At 38.7% G+C, this 22,911-nt stretch overlaps 1 protein-coding gene across 3 annotated transcripts in view; it reads right to left on the bottom strand.

The window, feature by feature from the left end:
- Nucleotides 1–22,911, bottom strand: part of prickle3 (prickle homolog 3) — a 296,269-nt gene that overhangs the window by 233,797 nt on the left and 39,561 nt on the right. For 2 of the 3 annotated variants that reach the window (XM_028813366.2, XM_028813367.2), the window contains 9 exons: nucleotides 15,025–15,208; nucleotides 6,174–6,287; nucleotides 5,955–6,092; nucleotides 5,476–5,679; nucleotides 4,546–4,732; nucleotides 2,384–2,722; nucleotides 1,984–2,289; nucleotides 1,461–1,874; nucleotides 42–1,297 (listed from right to left, as the gene is read on the bottom strand). In XM_028813366.2, the coding sequence (XP_028669199.2) occupies nucleotides 828–1,297; nucleotides 1,461–1,874; nucleotides 1,984–2,289; nucleotides 2,384–2,722; nucleotides 4,546–4,732; nucleotides 5,476–5,679; nucleotides 5,955–6,092; nucleotides 6,174–6,287; nucleotides 15,025–15,208 (2,356 nt within the window). In that variant the 3' untranslated portion in view covers nucleotides 42–827. Of the gene's footprint in view, nucleotides 1–41; nucleotides 1,298–1,460; nucleotides 1,875–1,983; nucleotides 2,290–2,383; nucleotides 2,723–4,545; nucleotides 4,733–5,475; nucleotides 5,680–5,954; nucleotides 6,093–6,173; nucleotides 6,288–15,024; nucleotides 15,209–22,911 lie in introns of those variants that run through there. The other variant, XR_007936247.1, reaches the window with a different exon arrangement.

Below are 22,911 nucleotides of genomic sequence, written 5' to 3'. Positions count from 1 at the left end.
ACTTGAAAACAAATCAATCAATACTGAAGTTACTAGTGAGCTCCATCCCAGATCACAGAACTTTAATAATAAAAAAAACAAGTTTTTAATTGCCTGCAAATGTAAGAGCGTACTGGCAAAAGGCAGATGCCATATAATAAATCCGGGCATTTCATTCAGTACCACATTAAAAAGCTCAAACAGGAAGACTACAGTTCTGAAAACTTAGCTCTTTAGCTGCTTGCTGTCCAGGTCAGTAGTTATTTACAGCATGTGTGTTTTGGCAGTAAGAGTTCATTCTTGTTAGATGAAAAGCAGTTAAACATGGCATGTTCTTCACCATGTGGGGTGGGACATTTCTAAATGATGGTGCTAAGGGGCTGGAGTCCTAAAGGTCTGCATTGTGCTCATGTATTCCAACAAGGGTGCATCTCACACAAAGAAAGTGAACAAAAAGCATCTAAAAACAGAGCCTAATGGGAAAGGTGCATAAAAAAAACAAACACTACCACCTTTTAAAGGTCATCGGCGTGTGCAAACTTTTCTAACATCTTCAGAGGTTAATCCATTTTACATCAGTCCAACAGTAATGAACTATTCATTCAAATAGTGTAGGGGATGCTTTCCTCAAACTGCCAGCAAGAACTACCTGATCACACCTTTGATGAAGGATCCCCCTCTTGGGTGTCTTTTTCAGTCTACCATCTGGAGCAGAAGTTTTTTTTTTTTTTAATTGAAATAAAAAAGAGCCACAAAGACTTTCTTGTCCAAACAAGGAGAGTCAATAGCAAGAGAATAGTGTCCATGTTTGAAATGTCAAGGCCTCCTACAGTGATTCCTGTGCAGTATCAAGAAACTATGCAGTTCTTGTCTCTGTCCTTACTGGTGGCCCGTCTCCTTGGACGTCCCTTTCTCTTTTCCCTGGCCCCACCTTGCATGTCCTCCTGCACCAGTCTACCTCTGTTTGATTCATTGTAGGACCTCAGCTGTGGTGGCAAAGGAATGGGCTGCCCAAGAAAGTAGCCTTCCTCCTCCGAGTCAGAGGAAGAAGAACAAGTGGAACAGCGGTCCTCGTGACTGTGGGTGTGCCGCCTGCGGTCACCACCACGTGTCCGAATTGTTAGATCAGGAGGATATGTGTGTCCACTAAGGCGGTGCTCAGAAGAGATAAACTCTTCACCAGTGTATATACGTGGTCTTTCCGTTCTCTGTTTGCGGAAACGCTGTTCTGTTCCCATGTGCAGTACATTATCGGTGCTTGCCTTGCCTCGTCCGCCTCTCCGCCGCCGGAAACTGCGATGCTGATTCATTCCATCTGCTAAGTGTGACAAAAAAAGGAGAAATCAAATGGCTGAACCCCACAGATGCAGTAGATAATTTACTTGCCCCCCAGCTAGGACAGAAAGGTAAGCAAAGTATTCAGTCGCAAAGACCTGGGTAATAACATCAAGTATATAAAAGATCAATTAAATAAGTAGTACCTAGGAGGTCCATTTCTGCCAAGTGCGCTCGTGGCAGTGGTGGGGTGGAGGCCTTTCTGTTTCTAAAGGGTATATCCCACTCGGCCTCTTCCTGCTTTTGAATTTCCTCTTCCTGATCTAACTCTTCTTCATCTTCCACCTGAAAGCTGCTGCTGATTGGGTCCCTAAAGCTAACTCGTGCTGATGTAGACCGTGGCAAATGGACATCACTGCTGACGTTTCCACCAGATGGCTGAGATGAATTACAGGAGGGCTGAACTGGATTGGGTTTTGATTTAAATGAATCTGACCTCTCTAAAGAGGAGGTGGCAGGAGGAGCTGAGGGAACATCGGCTTCTTTAGCACGGTTTTCCAAGTCAGGCATGGAAAAGCGTTGCATATGAGTTGTCTTGGGACCATCGGCATGCTCCGCATCTGCGACAGAAAAAATTAATACAGTAAGAACAACAGAGAGGGGATGGAGTTATAAAAAGCTAAGGAAACCGTGTTCACATTACAGTGGGACACTGGGTGACAGTCGTACCTGTGCTTGTCTGATCCTGTTTGCTGTTACTGTCCTTTGATGTGGAGGTTCCTCGAGATGTATATTTAGGAGGTGAGTGGCTAAAGTGGTGATTGGGGATTTCCTTAAATTCTACACAGCTAACTGGCCGGGTTGTCCTGAAGTAATTTCCTGTGCCACTACTACCATTTGATAGATTTGCTGCTATCAGGTTTTTTCCATTTAAGCCTTCATGCAAATGTTCATCAGGATTAGTGGAAGACTGGACACTAGTCTTAGCCACCATGGCTACGGGTGCCGTAGGGAGGCCATTAGCAACACAACAGCCTGAATGAAAGCAAAAGGTGTGGAGAAAGAGATAAGAATGGGATGGGGGAACAGAGAAAAAAAAAAACCTCCCAGAGTGCTTCACTTAACTTACCTCTTCCTCCAGCAATGCAGGGTCCCTCTATACTGGATACTGCAGCTCTGTCTTCAGTCGAGCTTCCTGCACTACTGCTCTTCCCTTTCCGTCCACTACGGCGAGCCTCTCCCAGCCGCTGTAGGGCGCTGCTGCTATAACCACTCTGAAATGCTGAATCACAAGAATCTGAACCATTGGGGTCTTCACCCAAGCTACAAGCACGTGAGCAGAATATCAGCCCCTGTCTGGGCAAAAAGGGACGGCCCAAAAGGGGCTGCTGGCAATGGGCACAACAGAAGCAGGTTTCTGTGGCATGCCAGTGCTGACCTTCATAGGTCATCTGTCCACGGTCAATACCTGGGGGGGAAAAAAGAATTTTATAAGAAAGCCATCCAAAACCAAGCAGCAGATGCATTTTATGAAAATGGGTAAAGCAAAATCCAAACCAAAAATTGAAGAAAGACAAAAGTGTTACTCTGTCAAAGAAAAATATGAGGAGTTTTTAAATACCATTTGAAAAGACCAAAAGAAACATTTATTGCATCAGTTAAACTCTGCAGGCAAATACAGGGGTCATATGTAACACTAAATGGCCAGGCAAACACCAGAAAGACTTATCAAGACATTTTTATCAGTCCATGTGTCCAGTTTTCTAACCTGCTTACCCTGCTCAAGGTCAAAAGGAACCAAACATTCCCTGCAAGAGGACAGCGTCCAGCTTCAGGGCGTCCACACAACACATAATTTACTCCCCAGCATGGCTTTAATTGTGGAACAAAAGTAACCTTTCAGTTGTTTGGGAAAGAGAAACAGAATTTTACAATTTTGACACAAAAGAAAAAATTAAGGTGCAGGAATAGCCATCCATTGATCCATTTTCTAAACCCAATTATCCAGAGCAGGAAAACTGAAGCCTATTCCAGTGGGCAGGAATAATCCTAAGGCAGGGCGGCGTCAGTCCATCACAGGGCAGTTTCCTCTCAATGTGCTTACTGTTGAAAGAAAGGGCTGGCAGCATTTTTGGCACGGTTTGATTAACAAACTGAGCTGTAAGGTCCCTCTTGATATGGCAAACTCATCAGCAATGGGTTTTATTTTAAAGGTTTACATCACACTTCTATATCCTTCTCATTCCAAATTTTTAACTGATAATTTTAAACCCTAAAAGACGAAATGCATGATCCTAAAAGGGAATTGCAATTTCTCGTTATTTCAAGACTTTGGCCGGACACCAATTCAGTTTGGCAGGGTCACCAGTTTCTTCAAAAACATCCACACATGACGCATTTATTGCTTAATCCAAGCTAAATGGCATGAAGTAGCCAAAGCCTATCTTGGCATTGGGTGCAAGCACAGTACCAGCCCTGGACAGGGTACACTAACTCACACAGCTGGGCCAGCTTAGGGCTGCTAATTAAGCAAAAATGCATGTTTTTGGGGTAAAGGAGAAAAAACAAGGGTACCCAGAGAAAGAAATGGACAAAAAAAAACCAAACCTGAAACACGCAGGTATGTAGAGAAGGTGCAGACTCCAAATAGACTAGCATGCCGTCTAGTGTTGCCTTACAGCCAAGCCAATGCCTCTAAGATACACGAAAGTGTGCTACAGCCCAGTAATGGAAAAAGGTTATACACTAGGGTGCTGAATGTTTATTTCATGCTTAAAAATGTTTTAATGTACAAGGGATGATCAAAACTTATTGCCCCAGAACCTAAACTGGGTATTCTATTGTGCCAGTTTTGGAAGATGCCAAAACATTTCTGTGTTTCTGAACTTGCAAAGCTTCATCTGGGTTTCTTTTGAAAGCATCCAAATCTTTCCATTCCCCATTTCTTAAAAGTAATAAGAACAACTGTGAATGCTGAATTCTACGACAGATGAGATAGAGCAGAAAACAAGTAAGGAATGCTGAGCTATGGTTAAAGCAGCAATATGGAAGACAAGTAGTAGTAGTGGAATGAACTAGGCCTAGTTCATTCCCACACATGCCTCTAAATATTAATTTCTTTTTTTAGTTTGTGATCACTTAGAATCAACATATAAAATATGAACAATAAGCAAGTGAATCTCCTTATTAGCCTCCAAGTTATCCTATAGGTTAAAGCAATCTCCAGAATACAAACAAACTCATCAGCTAAAGGTCTATATGGTTTTTAAAAAAAATAAAATTCTAATTTACCAATGATCTCTCCACAGCTATCACAGTACTCTGCATACAGTGACTCATAGCAAGAGCAGCAATATGGACGACTTTCTCTCATGATGTAACGCTGTCCACCCAATGCTGCCTCACACTCAAAACAGCAGAAATGCTTCATGTGCCAGTGGCGCCCCTCTGCCTCTGTACACTCATCTGCCAGGATAATCTGACGAAAAGAAGAATCAAGGTGCAAGTTAGGTTGCAAGTATTTTTACTTATTACTGATGGAATGAAAATTACCATATACACTTGCGGATAAGTCGGGACTTGATTTTACAGTATAATTTCTGGTATTTTATAATGTCGGTCGTAAAAGTCGATTAGAGAAAACTTACACAATTGGTCCAGGAAATGATGATATACTAACGCCCACCTGAGAGGGTAACCACGGAGCACACTGCCTTTTTTTCTACGTGGCTGCGGCAATGCGCTGTATCAGCGTGTGCTCCTAACCTCTCTCTATTGTGCCTATGTCAGCACATAGTAATACCCGCACTATTCCAAAGCAACGTTTGCACTGATTTGTGTTTTTTGTATCTCACACCCTCATACACCTTTATCAGAAGAGCATCCCTTATCTACGATGGAGCGTTCGATCAGAAGAAAATATGAAGCTGGTTTAAAATTAAACGTCGTTGAAGTAGCAAAAGAAATTGGTAACTGTGCTGCTGCAACAAAATTCGATGCGTCTGAGAAACTGCTGCGAGACTGGAGGAGGCAAGAAGATGTTAAAAAATTAAGTGTCACATTTTCAACGGGTGTACAAATCGGGATCTAATTTGATGATGATTTTTTGGGTTTTAAGACCTGACTTATACGTGAGTATATACAGTAAAGGTACAGGTTAGCAATTTTATTTAACATTAGCAATGAAAGTAATAATTTAGAAGAATTCCACAATGCACTCACTTCATCACAGGCCTGGCATCGGGGTTTAAGTCTCTCTGCATGGTGCCTTCCACAGTAGATTTTTCCATCCTGATAGAAATAGATAAGATCCACCAGTAGCTCATTGCAGGTGGAGCACAGGAAGCACTGTGGATGCCAGCAAGCTCCATGGCCTGCACGGCTAGCAAACACAGCAATGTCACCTCCTCTGATCTGTTTTCCACACTGAGAGAAGAGACAAGCAAAGAGTTTGTTTAACACACTTGACAGTGAATTCTTGCCCAGTCTATATTCGACAGACAACTTAAACTTCACATCAAGTCAACCTGTTAGTAAAACAAAAAATCAAATCATTCTAACAAGTGGGATATAAATGATAGACCTTGCCATACTAAACACTGTAATACAAAAGGCTCATTCAGGAAATTGTTACCATCCACTTTTAAAGCAGTGCAGGGCAATCTTGGAGAAATTGTGAAATGAATGTATTGAATTTGTACCTGCTGGCATATGGCGCCAGTCATGGTTACGGGGAAAAGTCGTACCGTCCCACGACCCAGGTTTTCTCGTTTTCTTTGCTGGCTGAATAGGCGAAGCTCTTTCTTCTCTTCTTCATCGAGCGAATTGCAGTACTGTGCCTAGAATACCACAGTAAGTTAATAAGCATTGTGTGCATGGCATTCAAGCAGTAACTGCCAATTACTTGTCTGCATGTTTACCTCACTGTCATGAGCTGGTAACTGGTGCAACAACTGTTTAATCCTATGGCGCTCGCCAGGACTGTTTACATACGGAACACGGTCCTCTGGGATACAACTGAAGTACTGGTAAACCTGGAAGAGGAGAAGCAGCAGAGATGGCTCAAATTATTAAAGAAGCATCAACAACATTCAGCCGCAAACACAAGTCAGTGTGACAAACGTGGTACACCAAATTCACTTGTCACTTGTTTTGGGCAAGTTTAGAAATCATTACTTCAGAAGTTCTGTACAAAAAATCTGAATAATGGCACGCCAAACTAGAATTTGCTTCTGGCTGTCAAAGAATATTACTTGTATTTTAGACTCCAATTCGATTCAAGGAAAAATTGGAAGACCAGAAGTGTTTTCATAAGTTAAATGTGGTTTATGTGTGCGGAGGAAAAATTCTAAGAGCTGTCTGCTTAATTAATAGGAAACCAGTATACAGGTATAATACAACATATCTTCCAACAAATAAATCAAATCTTCTAATACAAGCAGAGTTTCTCATTTTTAAAAAACTTAAAAGGACACATATATTGGCATACATACATACAGTAAATCTTTAATGCCAGTTCAAACGTAAGGACAGATGTAGGGACATTTCTAATTCATAACATACAGTAATCCCTCCTCCATCGCGGGGGTTGCGTTCCAGAGCCACCCGCGAAATAAGAAAATCCACGAAGTAGAAACCATACGTTTATATGGTTATTTTTATATTGTCATGCTTGGGTCACAGATTTGCGCAGAAACACAGGAGGTTGTAGAGAGACAGGAACGTTATTCAAACACTGCAAACAAACATTTGTGTCTTTTTCAAAAGTTTAAACTGTGCTCCATGACAAGACAGAGATGACAGTTCCGTCTCACAATTAAAAGAATGCAAACATATCTTCCTCTTCAAAGGAGTGCGCGTCAGGAGCAGAGCATGTCAGAGAGAGAGAGAAAAGCAAACAAATCAATAGGGCTGTTCGGCTTAAGTATGCAAAGCACCGCGGCACAAAGCTGTTGAAGGCGGCAGCTCACACCCCCTCTGTCAGGAGCAGGGGGAGAGGGAGAGGGAGAGAGAGAGAGAGAGAGAGAGATAGAGAGAGACAGAGTTTGTTTTTCAATCAAAAATCAATACGTGCCCTTCGAGCTTTTAAGTATGCGAAGCACCGTGCAGCATGTCGCTTCAGGAAGCAGCTGCACAGAAGGTAGCAACGTGAAGATAATCTTTCAGCATTTTTAGACGAGCGTCCGTATCGTCTAAGTGTGCAAACAGCCCCCCTGCTCAATCCCCCTACGTCAGGATCAGAGAAAGTCAGCGCAAGAGAGAGAGAGAGAGAGAGAGAGAGAAAAGTAAGTTGGGTAGCTTTTCAGCCATCTGCCAATAGCGTCCCTTGTATGAAATCAACTGGGCAAACCAAATGAGGAAGCATGTACCAGAAATTAAAAGACCCATTGTCCGCAGAAATCCGCGAACCAGCAAAAAATCCGCGATATATATTTAAATATGCTTACATATAAAATCCGCGATGGAGTGAAGCCGCGAAAGGCGAAGCGCGATATAGCGAGGGATTACTGTAATAGAAAAAATGAAGGCTTGTCATGTCAAAACCCGAGGCAATGGAGCAAACTGTTTTATTCAAGTTAACATGAAAAGCTCATTCAAAATTTCAGAATCATTTTTGTACCTATAAAACATCTATAGGATATTTGATTGACCTTACAGACAATGTGGGTCTGGTATCCCCAGTATGAATGCCAGGCTGCCCACAATACAGGAAAAATGTATTGTTTATTATACAATAAAGCAGTCGACAGAGGAATAAACACAAGACATAAACAAGAGATCAACATAAACAAAAGGAAAGAAACACTGATCCCATTTCTAAACACAAATCCACTGTCCATTAGGAGGGTGGCTGATCCACTTCCCACCTCAGTACTGCACTAAGCACGCCGGTCTCACCTCCTGAACCTCACTTTCTCCACAATTTCTGGCTTTTCTTCCTCTTTCTAAGAAAGCTTTTGCCCACACCTCTGTGCCTGACTCCATGCCTAGTAGTATACTGGTCTGTCAAGCCCCAGCCAAGGAAGATCCCAGCAATTACCTCTTGAGACAGAAATCCCAATTGTATCCCCTCGGGCCTCCCCCTAGACTTCCGAATACTAAACCCCATTTGTTCCATCAGTCCTGAACTCCTGCACCTTTTTAAATTCTGGCCCACTTATTGTGCATGCTGGGAGCCAAGCATATTGTAACAACACTCCACTTTGACACCTCGTGGGATGGGGGAACTCTTGTTAAACTACTTCTTGACCCCCACACTTTTTCACATAATTCTATGCCTATTGAACTATTGCCACTCACAGTCTTTCACCTAATGTCCCTTGAGTATTTAGTTTTGGGGGGTTTTTCTTCCAGCCCAGGCTTAGAATAATACATTTTGAAACTGGTGTGAACTATTATTTTAAGAGTTTAAACTTAAATTACCAAAATGAAATATCAACTGAACAAAAAGAGTCAACTGCAATTTTGAATTCATGGATGGCAAATATGGAAATACTGATTTTGTGCAGTTTTCTATGCACTTTGTCTCTAAAACTGTAAGCAAAGAGACTTCCTGGCACTGTGAAGGGCTATAATTTCTCTAGTAAGCCATGTGACCCAACAATATGTTTATAAAACATTTAAAAAATGTTTATATCTAGTACATTCTAAAAACGAAATGTTTAATTCCAATTGTCAGTACTTGTAAACATTGCAAAAATCATCTGTAATATGGCTATACACATCTTTGCAGATGCAATAAAAAAATAATATATACAATGGATTTCCAGCTGACTTGTAAACAAAAGCAAGTCAACTGAATAGGCTTTTATCTAAAAACACTATAAAAGATAATATTTTAATGAAGACTGTTTATAAAACTTTGACTTCCTGCCAGTGAGTGCAAGTTCATAAGTCTTGAGCCTGCACATTTCATATACTCTTTTTTTTTGGAGAGGGTTGCATTTAAATTGAGAAGTCAATGTTCTGATTACTGCTCCAGCTTGCCGGGGCTCTCGATTGTAATGAATGGGTCACAAAATGGATCCATGGAGCATTTCTTGATAAAGTTGGTTTGTTTTTTGTTAAGGTCAGCTTTGTCCATTGATGAGAAACTTTGACAGATTATATCAGTTTCTGGAGTAAAGCACCTTTGCTAAATATTAATTTTGGCATCAGTAGCAATAAGACAGTAGCCAAGACAAATAACTTTTGCTTAATCACATACAATCCTTGTCACACTCTGCAGGATTATAAACCCTCCTTGATTTAACCTTTTTCTTTACCTCAGACTTCCTTGATATTAATTAATTTTGATAAGCATATACTGTATACAGTATGTCCAACTTGCTTATTAAAACTTTTTTTTTCCCCCTAAGGTGGGCATATTTGGTTGTCATTGTCAAATTTCTGAAGATTTTCAATTAGAAGAATAAATATTTTCTTATTTTATAAAATATAACCTATCACTTAGCTGGCCACCCTGCAGTATGTTTTGATTGATGTAGACTGTTTAAAGCTGCTTTATTATGAAAAATGACACAAAACATTTATCAAAAAAAAAAACAAAAAACATGGCAAAAGCTATATTCTAGACCGCCCCATAGTCAGAATAGGTGTGTGTTTATGGATGTATGGATGGATTTATTTGTCTGGTCTGTTAAGGTGGTTTATATTGAATACCTGAGTGACTGCTAAGTGCAGTCACTGGCAATGATGAGTTTTTGGTTATTTTATTTGGTTTTAGAAAATCTATTTTTTTTTTTTAAATCTATGAGACAATTCCCATATGTCCATACTGAATTTACAGATTTTGTGAGAAAAAGCAAAAGAAAGATATTATCATCAGTTTCTGATCCCTGGATTATTTCTGTAGTGTATGCTATGCATCTTCTTTTCAAGGTCTGCCCCTAAGGCTGTGCCAGTATTAAAGTATTCAAATTATGAACTCTCCTCCTCCTCAAGTTTTACTTTTGTTTCATAACCTACCATTCAGCACTTATTGTACTTATTCTGAATCTAAACATGTGTCTACTGGGATATCCCTATTATAGTAAAATATCAGTGCAGGTATTACTTGTACATGAATAGCATCAAAGCAATGGATATTTGATCTTCCAAAGAAGAGAAGGGAAATTTACACTCTCTCAAAGTTTTTTTTAAACACCATTTCTTCGAGCTTCTCTAAGCTGCACTTTATTACAAAATCAAAGATTCCAAATCACACTGTGATCAACCCAGACTTCAGTAACTGGTGGCAATATAGGCATTCAGTGCACTTTTGGTTCCATTTTCGAAGTCACCCGTGTCCCACAAGGTAAAACCTGCCCGATACCCCAGCCATTGTGTTCCGATTAGCCTGGCTTTTGCACACAAAGCAGAAACCAAGCAAACACTAAATTCATAGTTAATTCAGGGAACTTTCCGAAAAAAAAAAAAATACAGGAAAATACAACAGACACAAATCTGTCTGTTCATTGTTCTTGATGCTAGTGGAGTAGGAGCAATACAGGCACTGTGTAGAAGTATTTTTTCTGCTTTTAATATTAATATTGAAACTAAACGCCATTAGCGTCAGAGGCACTGTAACTGACCCACTGGCTGGAATCAAACAGCACAAATAAGAGGACCATCTTGTTTACGGAGTGAGGTCAGCAGTGGAGACCCTAAAGGATCTGTGTTTGGATTGTTACTTTTTCTAATTTATACTAATTACATTCAATTTACTGTGGTGGGCTGGCACCCTGCCCAGCGTTTGTTCCTGCCTTGCGCCCTGTGTTGGCAGGGATTGGCTCCAGCAGACCCCCGTCACCCTGTGTTAGGATATAGCGGGTTGGATGATGACTGACTGACATTCAATTTAATGCAGTTAGTAATCCTGCAAAATCAATTATGACACTAAAACTGGAGGGACAGCACATACTGAAAAACCAGCAAAAACAATTGTATAAAATTGGGCAAACATAGTATAATGTTGAAAGTGTAAAGTGATACATAGAGGCAAAAGGAACATTACATATAAATACAAGATGGGTAATGGTGATTTAGTGGAAGCAAGCAACCTTTAAACATTATTTAAAAGTTTAAATTGATACCAACTACTTACAGGCTAAACAGTATACAGAAGAAATAAAAAAAGGCAAAAAAGGTAGGTTATACCCTAAGAACAGAAGTACACCCTGGGGCCTGTTCTACTTGACAGGCTAAAAGGAATTCAATATTTGTAGCTTTGATTACACAATTCAATATAGGGACTTTAATAACTTTGAATAGTATTAATAAAATTAATCCACCAGAATTCTTAAAATTAAACAGTGAATCATGAAACAATTTACTAAGTATGGGAGTTGAAATGGAAACCTTCACAAACTTCAGTTATCTAAATGAGACGCTGGGACAATTTAGCTATTATCCAACCAAATGAACTGGAAGGACTAAGCGCTATATAAATGTAATAAATAATAATAATAATAATAATAAATGGTCTGGTCTTGACTGTCAAACTTCATATGTGCTTCTTATACACAATTGTATATTTGCGTACCTAGCGTATTTATAAGGAGACAGAACTATGTTAACATATACAACTACTGCAGGGAGACAGAGAATTCCTTTCAGTACTCACCAGCAGCAGGGTCAGCAGGCAGACTGATTAATGACTAACTTAGCAGAAGCAGCACCTCCCATCACCATTCCCATTAAGCAATACTGTCTTCAGTCTTCCAATTTTCTCTTCTACTTTTCATCTGTGGCCAAGACTATCCTGTTATCTAACTGGTCCCAATGTTTCAACACGCACAAGATGCGAGGCCAGCGATCTTAATGGCATGTAAACCAAGATGTCACTCGCACAGATGTGCTGTGCTGCACACTACAGTAATCAAGGCAGAGCCACACTAAGAAGTTCAGAATACAGTAGCACACTGTACACGTCTCTCATTGGTTTTTCATAAAGCAGCTGAAAACAGCAGCATACAGGCTTAATATTGTCTGCATCTTTAAATAAATAAACAACCCATTTGCTGTTAAATGCCATGTACGCAATTTGCTATGTGAGACTGAAATAAATACTTAACACAGCAGGAAGTCCTATTTGATTTAATGTTATGTTGCAGTTTAAGCCGCGTGTCTGTTAATCATCTTGTTTTATGTAAACATTTGGCACTTCTTGAATACCCAAACCTTTTTAAAAGAAATGGTGCCATAAATAGTTTTGATTTGACTCATAGTGCATATGCGTTCAGTTAATATAGGTGCATAATTTTCACATAAATATTTAAAAAGATTACAATAGATATCTTAGTGGGACTTGGTGAGCCCCACCAGTCATCCAGTTGTTTCTGCTGGTAATTTGCTATTAAAGTTAGTTACTCAGTATATAGATTTTTATACTGCACGTTTTGTCAAACTTGCACCCTCATACTGAAGTGACCATCAGATTTTACATCATACAAAATGCACTTTCTTGTAAACAATTATTTTTTGAGTTGCACTTCATTATACACTAGCATTCCAGAAACAGGCACATCAGCAGGGTTCCAAACTACTTTACTACTGCGTTCTGCTTGCCAGTCACACTTTACCTGATTTAAAAAAACAACAACATAAACGATTCTTCAAATCCAGCCACATATGATGCTAGGACATCAAGTACAACTCTTAGCTACCCCTTTGTGTTGTCTATAAAAGCAATTGGTAAATGCAAATAATTCCTTTGGAAACATAAAAATTGAACAATTGATTGGCTTAAAAACACTGGATGATGTTTGAATAATTTGGGATGACAACTTCACCACATCATTCAGTTCCAAAGTTACTTAACTCTTTTAGGGCTAATTTTTTTTTTGTTTCTTTTCTCCCAGGGCTGAATATTTTTCCAAAAACTAACATTTTTTAAAAAAGAACACAAAGCAATTGTTTAACATATCAAATCAACAAAAAATATTTACTTTTGACAAATGTTACTGTCTTGCATGTTGTATGAGCCTACATACTCTATGATTTCACATACGTATCGCATACATTTTACACAGCAAAGTCTGATCTCGCTCAAAGCAGCCAATTTCAGTCATTGCCACATTGCACTCCTTACAATGTGTGTTGCTTTGGTGCCTATTTTTCAATTGTCTGTTGCTGCACTTTCTCACATATATTGTTAGTGTGTACTGTAGAGAGACAAGTCACCCATTTGCCATCGTGCCATGCCACTGCCACCAAGTTTTCTGCCTGCATGAAAACCGTATTGTCACCTCTTTTCATCTTCTGAAACTTTATGAACTTTATGTATGGCATTATAGCCTGGCTCACCCCATGGGATTTGCTTCTGTTTATTACAGAAGTGAATAAAACTTTGCAGCAGCACGTACCTAAGCCACCAGGGGACAAAACACGTTTGGACCAATGCTCCCTGAAGTTATATCACCAGTTCTGTCCCATCTCTATTTGTAATGCCACAACGCGCTTCATCTCGTCTTTCGTTGTGGGTTTCCACTTTGAAAAACGAGAATGCGATGCAAACGCAGCCCGCGATTCAAAAAAAATCTCTGCCTACCTGTTTGTCTCGTCTGACAGTAGCTGAAAAGCAGCATCAGGAGAGAGCAGCCTGAAGTACAGCAGCTGGTGATCTGTCGTGTCCAACAGCAAGCCATGCCGTCTTGTAAACTCCGGTAGCCAGATCGGCTCTCAACGGATCAATGTCTGTGTATTTATCCCATGCGAACCTTGCCGTAGATGCATCAGCTGCGCAAAGGCACTCAACTGGCAGCAGATCCGCTGGTGCGGCATCGGCTAGTGTCTGATCAGCTGATGCCTGCTTCTCACTCTCTTGCTCGATCTCCTGATCACTGCCAATAAAATCCGATTCTGAAAAATCAAGAGTCCGACTCCGCGATAATGCGCAAAACATCGCCTGCCGAGTGTTTTCTTTTCTGCACTTGCTTCACTGCCTTTTCACATGTCGGTGCCATCTTGCCATTGTTTACATTTCGCAACTCACGCACACGCAAGGTTTAGTTGCCGAGTCAACGAGTCTAGCATTCCTCCAAGCACAGAGGGAATGCCTGTGACGTGACAGTGAGATTTGTCGCCATTAACAGCTGATTGTCGCCCCCTATCCCTGGATGTCGACTTTTGTCGACATTCGCCTTCAACCCCTCCTGTCGACAAAAGTCGACATCCACCCTAAAAGATAATTGCAATTCCAATTTATCTTTTATCTTCAACAATAACCAGTCCAATATTTCTTTGTTAGACATTTTTATGCATGCAAGGAATGATCATTTCTAATTCACACTATACTACAAGCCCACAGACAGAAACACCTCACTACACTCCTCTAACTTTCACCCCAGAAATCTTGATAGCTTTTCAGTTTCACATTTCTTTCAGCTTAGATCAATCTGTTCCCATTCAGTTTCTAGCCAATATATACAGTACATATACTATATGTACGTACTGGCACTTATTAGTGGTTTAATATACTACGTTTTTGTGTTTCCTACTTTATGCTTTGATACTGACATTGGTTTCCACAGATTTATCTATTTAAGGCACAGTGGAGCGCTAACCCTGTTAAATGACATTAGAAGTCTAAATATTACCGTGGATCATCATCAGCTCTGCTAAAAAGTGACTGCAGTATACTGTGTAAAAACAAACATATCCATTATTTGTGGTTAAGAACATATTAAAATTGTTCAGTGAACAGCCTAAGTTTACCCAAAGACTTTCACAGTTGCAAGACAGTCACTGCTATAGATATTTCTGCCTCGAAGTATCAGATACAAAACTGACCTGTTCCGGTTTAAGGCCTGGGGGCACCCAGGCGTACTCCTCAGATGCACAGCCAGAGTCATCATCAGAGATGGAATGCCTCTGGAAATCAGAAACAAGTTTGTACATCATCTTTTCCAAATCTCCAGGCATTGCCCGAACTGCATGATCTTCCCTTGGACATTTACAATGGAGGCAGATTTTTCTGTAACAAAAAGAGGAGAGATTGGCTTACTGCTATGCAGGACAGAAAACATTCCATTCGTGTAGATAGTAATTTTGTCTTTTTCTTGTTTCTTATACTCTTGTGCTTCTAAATGCAGTCATACAAAAACCAAAAAGACAATGCCACTGCATTAGCCCCAAACATTGTACTGTAGCACAAGGGTTCAAGGCAGGTCTGTTATGAATATTTCAGGGACATGTCATTTAGAGAAATTAATCAACCTACTGGCAAAATTTTATCATCATAAGACCTGAAATTATTATTAGTATAAAATGCATTTTGTTAAATATATATAGGTTAGAGTTATTTTGACACCTAAAAATTACAGTAGAATAGAAATATTGGCTGTCAGGTCATCAAAATACAGTAGTAAAGGTGCTTTTTATTTTTCAGTGTGGCAATAACCTTTACCAGCTTCTTTTCTACACACATTCTCAACTCCCTCTGAAATCACATGTGCTTCATGTTTCATGGTGTATTTTTCTGTGGATAGAAACTTTATTAGGTGGATCTGCCCTTCTAACACAATTGACTGCTCAGTCGGACATTACAGTTGATACATGAATTGGGTCACATGTTGTAAACCCAGTATTGGATTGAAGAATATTATTAATTCCATCAACAAGAATCAGGCAGGATAAGGACATGAAAATAAAGTTTTCTGCTAGGATTTAATGTGTCATCTAAAAATGCTGCAGTATAGTATTTTAAGAGCAGATATTATCTGTGTCTGTTATAGTAACCTTAATGAATTCTGGGTATGAAAATAACATTCAATTGGTTCCACACTTCATTACAAAGGCACATGTTTTAGAGATGAACATTTTAAAGCACCTGCTCTCATCCCACAACTGATACTCAGTGATAGAAATCAGTGATGTTCTGGGAATTCTGAGCAGTACATTATAACAACACAAAGCTGAAGGGCTCCAAAATATTGCAGTGGGTCACTGAAAAAACATTGAAATCACCGTGTTTCATTTAGTACTATAAAAGTAGATTTACCTCAGTCTTGTATAACTTTGTTAAATAAAATAATTTACTATAAGTCTAGACAAACTCACAATGATTTTGACAGGCAGGAAGGAAGAACAGTATATACTATAAGCAGAACTATGGTATGTATTTAACCCTGACATTTTGCCCTTGGTCCTCTTCAGGGATTCTGTATCTTTAGCAAATGAGACCATTCTCACAAACTACAAAAAAAATATGACTCTTGGGGGTAAACACACACACACACAGTAGAGAATTTCACAACTGAATCTACAACGTGGGATATGCAACAGAAGGGCAGAATCAGGTGAAGGTGACAATTATTACATAGGACACTAATGTTCAGGGTGCAGAGCTAACATGCAGCTGAAAATGGAGAAAAAAAAGGTGCAAACAAACATAAAAAACAGCCTATGCAAGCTAAGGGCTAGTGATAAGGATAAGGATGTAATACGCTGATCAGTGGCCTGTGTTTACCCACCATCAATGTAAAGCTTAAAGTCCTACCAGCATAATCTGGCCATCTATGTGCATTCAGACCACAACTATTGCCCTGACCACCACCAGGAGTTTAAGCTCTGAATGACTAATGTAAAAGCAGCTTTGTTTTAATCCCAGACCATCTCTCCAAGTACAACAATGCAGTGGATTTACAGAGCAGCTGTACTTCTGCTCAGGACACCCAGTACACCCCAAATATTATATATATTAAAATAATAATATAAATATGAGAGAGAGAGAGAGAGAGAGAGAGAGATATGACCATATATCGAAATATCTCAATAGGCTGGAACCCTCTTTGTGCCTTGCATTCTTGTATTAGTGGTGCCACAATTAGCACAGTGGGACTCATAGTGAGCATCCCAAATGGCATTCTCTAACCTATATTTCATCAGTTTATTTATTCATGTATTTCACGTTTTCTATTGTTTTGACTTAATTGCTTAATTTAATTTCAAACTACAAAGAGATCAGAGGGTGTGCTCTGAATGAGATACTAAATATATTACAGAATTCACTAGACACAGTCACTAAAATAACTGGCACAAACTTTTTTGCCCTAGTGGATAGAGTTTTGGACGTAAATCAAATGGCTGCCAGTTCAGTGCCAGGTTTCCATTGTAACTTACAAATCTTGAAATGTAAAAGGTGGTTACAAAAACTAAACAGAGTTAAAACAGCATAAAACAGCTTGGAAACAAAATGGATAATGGTGGAAAGGCTCGACAGTTTTTTTTTATTTTTAATTACTAGGGGGGTCTGCCCCCTGCTCGCTTCACTCGTCCAAACCCCTGTGGAAATACAATGTATAAGTTTTTTTTTCTTCATGGGAATTTTTACATACGCATTATGTTCACTTTTTATTTTAAAACTTCATAAAAAACAATATTTGGAATGAACTTTTCTTCAAGATCGCATTGAATTTTGATTCCTTGTTTGGTCTTACAGCGTGATAATGCAACGTATAACTGTCCATGACTGAACGTCGTTTCTTTGTCTCTTATAAATAAACCGACTTTTTCGAATGTTTGTCCCTGTGATTTGTTAATTGTCATTGCAAAAGCTATTCTCACGGGAAACTGTTAACGTTGTAATAGCTTGCATGGCATATCAAGATCTCCTTTTTGCCCGAAAATCGTTTCGAGTTCAATCAATAAAAATAAGACTTTCTGATTAAAACAATCTACTTACGAAAGTGGGAATATCCAGAGCCGATGTAGCCCGTAGCATTGTTCTCAAGAAGCTGCAGATGTCTGGCCATTGTGGATTGTACGACATTGTAATAAAGAAATCTGGCCGAGCGATAGTTCTGGATATTGCCGTTGCATCATGAGATAACTGATGCAATGCTCTTGGACGTCCTTGATATGATGATGGATGGTAATATTATTGCTTTACCTATTTTGAATTTGTCTAAACTATTGATATTTGAATTTTGAATGTGATCAATGACACCTTGCATATGTTCCATACTAAGTTTAGCGTGATTCGACTTAATAAAGAAAAGACAATTAGCTGCAACTTTTACATAAGCATTAATAATGTAATGTTGCGATAGACGTTGAAATGATAGAAGTGATTTGCCTTTGGATATACATGAATATCTACTGTGTCTTTGATATCTCCGTCTTTCGAAAGTATTGTCGCTGACAATTCATCACATGTGGGTTTCTTATAAATGTGACTGATCTTTTGGATTCATGTAGAAATCCAAGGGAATTTCTTTGTCCGTGTTTTGCTGATAACTTTCCATTATTGGCTGCATAATTTCTATTATATCAGATTGTGTATCTCTTTCGATTCTATGTTGTATCGCGTCTCCGTGATCATAAATATACACCTGACCAAATTGTGGTTTTTTCGAAATTAAATTTGTCATATAGCTGTAATTGTTGCGGGAACACAGATTCTCATAGCGTATGGGACTTTTTCGTGATGGCAATACAAATTAGACGATCTACAAGTCTCCGACTTAAACTGCAAAGCCTTACAATATCTACATACATCCGACATATCACCTATGTCCATATATTCAATCTCTTTTTGCTGTTCCGTTATTTCACCGACTAATAATTTCCGTTTGTTTGCGCAAATGCAATCTATATTCTCATTTTTTGACAACTTCGAATTTTAGCACTGTCATATTTTTTAACTTGCTCTGTGTGTGTATTGCGCCAAGGTTTTTTTGGAGCCATTCGAATTCCACTGCTTTCATAATCTGTAACCTGCTCTGCATGTGTATGGCGTCAACATTTTTGAACATCTTTATGAAGTTCTACTGTGTCTTACTCTTTGTCTTTTATTTTTGATCCCGTTTGGACATGCAAAGTTTTCAATTCCACTTGTTCCGGGCTGATTATTACTTTCCTTGCCTAGGTCACAGTCTCACTGGAACATGCTTCCAAAGGATGTCAGTATGACGTGACTTGCCCGTGTCGCACGAAGTGTCTCTGCCTCTCTTCAGAAGATCAAGTTTCGTCACAAGTTTTTTTTTTTTTTATAATAGAGAGACTTCTTCAATAGTGTTGATCAACGAATTTCACCAAAGTGTTATTCACAACACATCTGCTGCGTTCGCCCCTGTTCTTTGAAATATTTACTGATAATTTGGTTGGTTTTGGAGATTTTTTTTTTCTTTTTTAATATCACCACCCAATAATGCTTTGCAAGACCAATGTGACATCCTCCGGAGCTGTAACAGCCAACATTCATGGGACCGCCTCCAGGGTATATAATGCTGATAATTTGCATTACATACTCTGTGGGATGAGTTGTCTGTGCTTGTAGCCAAATGTGCATAATAAATTAGCCATGTGGTGTGGCTAGAGTGAAATAAAAACCATAAAGGAGCCTAACACTCCTCCACCCAACAGAGGAGACTCTATGAAATAATAATAACTAAAGATTTATTACTTTTTACAAGACGTTTCTGTCTTTTTGATACAATAAAAACTGCAAAGCATCAGCACAGACAGTTTAGAGATCCTTCAGTTCTTTGCGACTTCAAAGAATAGAATGAGCCAGAGGTTTCAATCATGACATGCAACTTTGATTTTCTGCCTTTAAAAGACCAACATATTTTGCCTGACTTTTGACAACGATTTTGGCATTTCCACTTTGTGTTGATGAAATATATGATTGCGAGTCTTTGACTGGTTCTTTCTTTTTTGCCACTGCTGCCACACAACTCAGGACACCTCAGGCCACAATAATAAAACATATACAGCATAAATAATGAGATATTTCTGCTAGTGAAGATGTAATGTATTATAATAAACAGCTTTGATTTTAAAATGCTAATTGTGTCAAGTGCTTGGCTAGACCACTACTACTTTTTTAGTTGCAGCTGACGTCTTTGAATTACCAGCCGTCAACAGGGTTTGTGAGCCATTGTGAAGATGGTTTTAAACGGGCCCGACATTATCAAATACTAGACAGTCAAACCATCTGACTGAGAAATGTTAAAAGCCATTAAGCAAATACATGTTACCAGAACCAAGATGCTAAAACCATAATGCTAGGAGTCATTAACCAGCAAGTTTGTTCAAGGTTTTTCGCCAATGTGCAGGTCATTATGCATGCATAATAACTAGAAATGTGCAGATAAAAAATATGCTTTGAAGGAGCCTGACACCCCCCACCCCAAACACAGGTGACTATGAAATAATAATAATAATGAAAGGTTTATTTATATTTACATGTTTCTATCTTTTTTATAGAAGAAAAAGTGCAAAGCATCAGCACAGACAGTTTAGAGAGCCTTCAGCGCAACTTCAAAAAACAGAACGAGCCAGCAGTTTCAATCATGACACGCCACTTTGAATTTTCTGCCTTTAAAAGACCTACATATTTTTTCTGGTTTTTGACTATGATTTTGGCATTTCCGCTTTGTTTTGATGAAATCTGTGATCATGCGTCACTTGACTGCATACTTTCTTCTTTGACATCAAGGAGGCACAGTGGTGCACGTGCAAACTCAAGTCACCTTTTTGGCCACAATAATTGGACCAGTATAGCTGGCAGACGTTTCCCTGGCCCTGAAGGACACTTTAAAGATGACTGCACCATTACAATCCAATCAAATCTAGTTCGGTTAGTTCTTCCCCATTGACTTTAATGCAGTTCGCCAATTTTGGTGAATACTGCGAATATTTCCATGATTTCGGGGAACTCATGGTAAAGTGAACTCGGCAATGTTCGCTCATCACTATTCTTCAATGTAAAGCTCTTGTGTAGCACCAAGTATTGCACTTCTACCATAAAAAAAGGTCACCTCTGATTTTCTAAATATAGTATTGTTCAACTGAGCTCTTTCAAGCACATTTACTACTTAAATATTACCAAGGAAAATCTCCTGTACATATAGTAAACTACTTCAAGTTGAACAAAATGATTCCATAATAATGATATCATTGTCCTTACAGCAATAGTCACCTTACTGAAACCCTTAAATCACAATTGCAACATTCTTCTTAAACACAACAGTAAAAGTAGTAACACAAAAATATCAACTCACTAGAATTAAGGATGTATAACAAATTGGACATCACGTCGGTGTTGGTCAATAATGAAAACAAAATGTATTCATATCCTCTCCAAATTTTCAATTTGCTAGACCTATATAATGACACATTAATTATAAGCCAACGAAGAAAGACTTCTCATTAAACACCATGCTGTTTGCTGGTATAATGCCAGCTGTGTAGTCATTTTTCACTGTGAATACCAGGGAAACAAAATAGCATTATGTAATACTCATTCAGCAAATGTTTTGTGTAACAGAAATGAGATTCAAAATCATAATGCAACAAATTGAATTAATCGGAAAGAGCACCGCTTGAACACATATACTGCACCTACTGTAAAGCTAAACGGGGAAAACCAGTGTTGTCTGCACCATGGCCAGCTGCTCCTTTTTCAGTGAAGGGTCATTTGAGAAAGCTCAAACATTCAGTCAAAACACCCAGGTGTCATTTTGCTTGAGTCCTTGTCAAAGCACCCAGAAATCTGATTGCAATTCATATATAAAGAAAATGTAAAAGGGAAAAACAAAGCACCAGAATTGAAAGATGTGACAAGAAAGATCAGTTATTTAAATCAACCCATAATTATCATATTGGTAAATCTCTAGCAGTATTTTCTTTAATTATTAAAAAAAGTAATATCCATTCACTCACCTATATATCATAATTAGCTTACTCAAGCATAGACATCATATTATGAGCCAGGCTGAAATAGAATTCACTGAGCTGTATAAAATGACACGTACCAGACCACAATGTGGCTCCAACATGCATTTAGCCATTTTAATTTAACCAGCAAGGCTAAAATACATAAATTAAGTCTAGAAAACAAGTACAACACTGGTATGCCAACTATATTCTACTCTAAATGCATTATTAAAAAATATTAGCAATCATTATTCCCTCAATAAACACCTTTATTTCACCTCTCCCCTATGTTTAAAAAGGTTCTTTATTCCTGTTCTGAAGTAACCTGGAAAAACAGACTGTCGGACTTTTCACTTGACACTTTGTACTTTAAAGTGTCAACACAATTCTCGTAATACATATCTAAATGATTATGCTGTGAACTTCTGATTATGGACAAGCTTATTGTTCAATTAGATGCAAGTAAAGCATTCAACACAGCTTAACGCTAACTTCTGACTTACCATCTACAACACCAAGTAGGTCTTTAATTTTATACTCAATGTGGAATATGCTAGAATAGACAGTATGAACAGTTTAAATGCAAGTTTATTTGAAGCTCATGAGTGACTAACAATAGCTTCATACTGTGAAATTTATTGAGTTACTTCAAAAAGTGTGGAAATTTATAGCAATTTCATGGTCAACATTCCCCTACAAGTCAATAATGCATTGTGAGGCCACTGATCAATACTTCAGCCTTAAAAAAAATGTAGACCATGCCTAATCAGGAAATAGCATATCCATAATCTAGAAACTACCAAAAATGACTGATGAGACCAACCAGGGAAAAAGGAAGAAACATTTCTTTCTAATTAGCAACTAACATTTAGAACTAATAAAATGAATAACTTCCACAACATGTAAACTAGTGGAGACTTTCAACTTGTTTAAATCACTTATATGAAAAACAACTGCGCTTGAATAACAGACTTTATTCACATTTGTTGAAGTTTTACTTGCTATAAAAGAAAG

This window comes from Erpetoichthys calabaricus, chromosome 11 (assembly GCF_900747795.2).
Source record: "Erpetoichthys calabaricus chromosome 11, fErpCal1.3, whole genome shotgun sequence".
Lineage (NCBI taxonomy): Eukaryota > Metazoa > Chordata > Cladistia > Polypteriformes > Polypteridae > Erpetoichthys > Erpetoichthys calabaricus.
This window is presented reverse-complemented; position numbering and strand designations above follow the sequence as displayed.